This window comes from Watersipora subatra, chromosome 9 (assembly GCF_963576615.1).
Source record: "Watersipora subatra chromosome 9, tzWatSuba1.1, whole genome shotgun sequence".
Classification (NCBI taxonomy): Eukaryota; Metazoa; Bryozoa; class Gymnolaemata; order Cheilostomatida; family Watersiporidae; genus Watersipora; species Watersipora subatra.
Window position 1 is genome coordinate 4,451,333 of NC_088716.1, and position 6,268 is coordinate 4,457,600.

The 6,268-nt window shown below is 30.3% G+C and overlaps 1 protein-coding gene across 1 annotated transcript in view; it reads right to left on the reverse strand.

Annotated features, from left to right (window-relative positions):
* Nucleotides 1-5,735, reverse strand: part of LOC137404715 (receptor-type tyrosine-protein phosphatase kappa-like) — a 30,912-nt gene extending 25,177 nt beyond the window's left edge. Inside the window, exons 1-5 of the mRNA XM_068090947.1 lie at nt 5,585-5,735; nt 3,655-3,764; nt 1,897-2,062; nt 715-797; nt 195-339 (exon numbers count right to left, since the gene is read on the reverse strand). Coding sequence (XP_067947048.1) covers nt 195-339; nt 715-797; nt 1,897-2,062; nt 3,655-3,764; nt 5,585-5,735 — 655 coding nt within the window. The remainder of the gene's footprint in view (nt 1-194; nt 340-714; nt 798-1,896; nt 2,063-3,654; nt 3,765-5,584) is intronic.
* Between the last annotated feature and the right edge of the window lie 533 nt (nt 5,736-6,268).

Sequence of the window (6,268 nt, forward strand, 5' to 3'; positions counted from 1 at the left end):
TCATGTCAGCATATTATTTGTCCCATAAATAACTACTACAATATTCAGTGGTACAGAGAATGTTAGATAAGAACATGAAGGTACTTTGCAAACCTTCTACACCTTCAATGTTATGAATTATCTCTGTTTATGATTTCAAACATATAACATAACTCAAATGCTTCATTACGCTTAACATTTGCATTTTTACTTACCAAGTTCTCCTGTTCTCACAACTATGTAGTATTTACTACTGAGGCCATTGTTGTTAGTAGCTCTGATAGTAAGATTATAGTCAGTCAGAGCATTGAGGTTGCTGATAACATTTTTTGTAGAATAGCTCCTTTCTGGAATTTTATACTGCAGAGAATTTAAAGAGGTACAGTGTGCTTGAACATTCTGAAATTGTAAAAATAAGTTATCAGTAAAAATCATTTAATTTAAAGCAAACACAGTACATCTTTACATTGTACATAATTATATGTTTTGTTACACACTTTGTTTTAGTTTAAAACAAAGGGTGTAACAAAACATACACTATTAACAAAACAGTTTAATAAAATGTACCATCATATTAACTAACATAGCTTGAATAATGTATACCCTATTATGAATAACATTTAGCTGAATATTATGGCACCAAACAGTTCAAAATAATTCAAAATTTTAGGATGTTTTATTTCACATAAGGTGTATCTCCCATCTAATGGTTATCTGGTTAGCACGTTACCTCACCTTGACAGTAAGAGTAATTCTCCTTCTCTTTCTATCAGAGTCATAATCTTCATCCGCGGTAGGAGTAGCAGTAAAAGCAGGAGCTGTCAAATAGTGATTGTTAAATACTCAATTTAAGTGAAGTTATTAAATTAATTTAATTGTACAGCACTGAAGTAAGCTCATGCCACTATTAATTTTAATCGTTTCAGTATTTTTAAAACTGTCAGCAAAATACAGCTACATGTTTAGCGTTTATTTAAGTATATAAATATACACTCATGTATTATAATGTATCATGCATATATTACTTGTTATGTTATTATAATGTAAGTAATGTGTAATTATGATATATAACTGTAATATATATTATAGGTATGCATATAAATATATATATATATATTTCTATATATATATATATGTATTTATATATATATATGTATATATATACATATATATACATATATATACATATATATATGTATATATATATATACACATATATATGTATGTATATATATATATATATATATATATATTTATATACATATAAACCGAAGTTGTGGACATTTCTTTAATTACTTATCATATCGTCTTTTATATTAAAACAAATTCATGATATAACAACAACAAAAAAACCAAGTCTGTTGCATTTACGTACACAACAAACTACCGGATAAATTATTTGTGAAAAAGCCTTGTCACTACTTTACCTTGAAAGATCTAATTAAACTAATGCATAGGTTCCGTGCTAAAATGAGTGATAGTAATTTACTAGGTTTAATTTACTTTTGGAACTACAGTTAGGTAACTTTACTTAGTCTATGTATAATTTTATTATTTTTAATCAATTTATTAAACAGTTTAAAACTGTTTTTTAAACTTGCACATCTTTTACTCTTCAATTTCTTCCTTTGCCCATGGAGGTGTACTTGTCTGATTTTTTAGGACCCAAACCCCATCAATCAGTATCATTGCTGATTCATTCAATATTGTCTGTTTTACAGAAGAAATATTCCAGTAACCTTTTTATTTGTTTGTGTAATAAGAAATAAGAAACTAAGACATAAAAATGTTACTTCAGGGATTAACACGCAACCAGTACCACAGTGTGAGGTGGCACCTAGCATAGAGCTATGAATGTTTATTGCTTCAACAATAATTCAAACAAGCATGTGTTCCACTAAGCCTAAACTTGCTCACCTGCACATAGAGTTGTAGTTTTCTTCTTTTGAGAATTACCCCAACCAAGAGTATTTTTAGCTCTGAGTTCACACTCTGCGATGCCGTATGGTTGATATTCACATATGGTTATTTCTACTGAGCCGCCAGCATCCTTCCAATTACTATCACCGTCATTACATTTATACTGTAAGTATTCAATTGACTCCGAGTAAAATGGTACCTAATATCATCAGTCATTTAAATACTTTGTTATAGTAAGCAGTGCTTAAAAACCGCTGAGCAGTTTTGAATAAGACAAAATTAGACACCTGTAGCAGAATGTTAAATATGTCCATATGTATCAATCGTTGTATGTAATGCCTTCAAGGTGAGAAACACTGTATGATATTTAATAGTAAATCTTCAGAGTCATAGGAAACCTGAAGTTAAAATAATTTTTGGGTAAAATACTAACATTTTAGACTGTGTAGCATTGCTCATGCATTGCAATAACATTACAAGGATACCAATGAAAACTATAGTTACATTTGCTGAGCTGTCATTATCATTACACTGGCAATCATTGACGAGCTCGTACGGTTAGAATTTTATTTCAAATGGTTTTCAAGATCACTCATCTTTTAAGTTATTAGGACAAGCTCAAAAAAACCTCATCTCAAAAAACATTTAATTTTAAATCAGCAGTTTCGACAGCAGCCGAGACTTTCTAAAGACGTTATTTTAAGTGCTTTACCTATCACCAAGTAGTTCTAAGGTGAAAACGACATTCAGTAGAAAAAACTCTACAAAATTAATAAAACTCATCAAAAAGTTTTGGTTTGTTGACAAAAACGGCTTAAAATTAGGAAGGTGAAGTTTAAAGGTAACTCTGGGCTAATATATTGCATTATTTAAAAAATTAAATTAAATGTTCATTGCACATTTATGTTAATACGTGCCATTGTATAATTTATTTTATCAGAAGAAAATTATTTTGTTGTGCCAAAATGTTTTAAATAAATAATTAAATCATGATATTTGAACCAAAACTAGAACTTTCATAAGGTGCTTTGTCAAGCGAAACTTTTTTAGCATAATTGCATCAAAATATAATTTAGACAAATTCTGATCAAGGTAGTATGGTAAAGAAAATAACACAAGCTGACTAGTTCTTGTACAGTGGCGACAGTTTAGATACCGGCAAACTAATCCCAATTTTCCTCTTGTTTGTTTTTTTACTCAGTTTGCCACATCACTTCTTTTAATGGCAATTAGCACAGCTAAAAGATATTTAAAAAAGTTACAAATATGTTACATATTAATGTAATGTTGAAACCTTTCTCAGAATCTTAAATGCATATATATCCATCAGACATTTTTAAATGATGAAGGCGATGATTAATAAATCCTCTAAAACCTTACACATAGAAGTGTGGAAGTATTCTTACCTTTGATAATAACAAGCAGGCATTATTTTGCCTCTTCTTTATTTAAACTTGGCATTGCTGGTAATCCTTTCAAATAATCGTTTTCAGTCTAATTTTAGATTTTCAGGTAAATTTTCAGTTACTCTGCCCAAGTACTGGATCTATTCAAATAAAACTTTGCTTTTTATTTTAAAATGCAATGAAATTATCACCATAAACCCTATTTAAAATTTTGGTGGGTTACATATTTATGAGTATCTTTGGATAAGGTAGTCACATCGTGTTATTGACCATTTACTTTTAATTACGTGAAGCTTCGTTGGTGAATATAAAAAACTTTACCTTAGTCTAGTTTAAAGCAGCTGAGTACCTGATACTGAGTGATGGTTCCTCCAGGAAACTCAGGTTCAACTCTGTTGAAGCGTACACAATAAGGACTTGTAGCAGTTAAAATTGGTTGAACGGATTTGAACTGTGGATCTACAAATATAAAAAATGTGTGCATATAGATATCAACTAAAGACCACAAAACAAACAAAAAATGGATAGTTAAGATTAAAATTTACAAACTATATCTTAGCTCCTATTACTGAGCAACTATTATAGAGATTATTCCTGGCAGCTTAAGCTAGCCTATCAGGAACTTGCGTAGTTTTATGGAGCTGCCATGGTGTATATTTCAATCTAAAGCAACTGTTCTTAGTCTGCGATTTCACAAAACTCAAACAGGTGAGTGTCAAATATAGTCTGATTGCTAAAGAATTTATTATAAAAAATTTACCAACTGTTTGATACACCAAATAATGTTTAGAAAGAATACTAGTTGGTGAGTGTGTTCTCACAGATTAAGTATACTGTGTTTCAAATGTATTAATCAATGATTAAAATTGGACTTTCTTTGTAAGCTGATTTATAAAATGTATATATACTAAACGTTAGTTGATAATATCCAGTTTTTTCAATGGTTAGTTTAAAAGCTAAATCAAATAATTTGCCTTTTAAAATATTTCCTTCAGCAGCACACAAAAACATTTTGAAAAAAATTGTCCAACTAAAGTAATTTTGTTTTTGAAATATTCACATGAACATTAATTTGGAAAGTTAGCAGCTAAAACAATCCTATCTAAAATTGAGCAGTTTTAAATAACCGATATGGTATAGATTGGACATTTGTATCAACTGCTCTCAGTCTGTGGTTTAGAGATTCTCATATGAGGTGAGTGTCAAATATAGCTTGATTGCTAAAACAATTCTTATACAAACTTTGCCTAATATTTATTCACAAAAATAATTGTAGAAAGAACAAAAGCAGGCGGCTCTGTTCTAACAAATTAAATAGAAAAATGTTTCTAATTAGATAGTCCATAATTATTGATGGATCTACATTGTACATGTATGCTGGTTTTTAAAAGTGTATATGTAAAAAGTATGGTTGATAATATGCTTTGTTTTTCTATAGCTAGACTAATTGCAAAGGCAAGTAAATGGTGCATTTTCCTTTAGAATATTTTCTGCACTTCCATATAACAAATGTTTTGGCAATGAAATCAAATAAACTAAAATTAGTTTGCAGTGAACAAAGTAGATGCATTGTGTAATTGTTTGCTTGAGAGTAAAAGTCAAATATGAATCACTGTGTTCCTACACGTGCAATGATATTTATTCCATGAAGATTCACTATAAGATAAGTCAGATGAAGTTTATTAAAAGTGTAATAGTTGGGTGCGACGTGTAGTTGTTAGACTACCAACTATCTTCGTATCGAATAAGATATGTGCTTGTGGGTTATTATCAAACTTTATTATATATTGCTCTCACAGCTCACTTACTAATTTACGCACGCTAATGATTCTCATACACAGCCTTATATACTATTCACAATAACAATAGAGTCCCAGAACCGAATGGTTACGATATCAATTAATTAGAAAACCTTTGTTCATACAGGAAGCAAGATACAAAGACACTTGAACGGATTGGAAGGATGACCATGCCAGACTATAATTAACATATTAATATAACAGATTCGATCGTAAAGATTATGGAGAGGAAAACCTTTGTTGACTTCTGGCGATTATTTCATAAACATTGCGTTACCTGTTGGTCATTGTCTTCATTGCAACATTTAGGTGGTGACAGTCTAATGAGATGTTTCTAACATATCCATTGTGTGGTAATAACTAACAGGATTTTCGAAATGAGTCTAATGAGTCAAATATGTAGTTTATGTGAACGATATGAATGTCGTAAGATAGAGAAAATAAAGTGCTATTAAATTGTATTTGACCTCTATCTTACACCTCCCCGATTAAGAAGGTTTCCAGGTAAAATCGTGTGATTGCTGATATCTCTTGTGATGCTTGAAGTGATGTTAATTCTGTAAGGAAACGAGATGTCTGGCGGTGGTGAATTTGATCTTTGGTCATCTTGGATGAAGTAATGTTCTGCCATGTTTTGTATCGATAATTCGTGCCTTTGTGTCTTGCTTCGCACAATGTCTAAACTCGCGCATAATTTCATTTATTGTACTGTGTAGCAATTCGTTTCTGGGACTTGTTGAACAGCATTAGGTTGATAATTGAGAGGCTTCATTATCTGAAATCAAAATAATAATGCTTGGTAATCTGATATAACTAACAAGGAAATAATACATAAAATAAAAGACAAAAAGTATAAAATGAAAACTAAAAAACAGAGACCCTAACTACTGATCAGGTCTCAAACTAATTACAGAAAGCAAAAAGAAAAACTACAGAAGTTAAAACCTAAACTAGTTCTTTTTTTTTTTTTTTTTTTGTTTTAGCTTTACTGCCATATACCTTTCCCCATAAAAAAAATTGGGAAAACCCTGCGTCTAAAACAAGCCCAATTTACTATTATACAAATTTGCAAAGGTTGTTGGGATCACTGAATTACGATTGCGCTCGTGTAAGAAAGAGGCACAATCCTTTTTTTTTTTTTTTGTATAGTATTAATGAAGGATA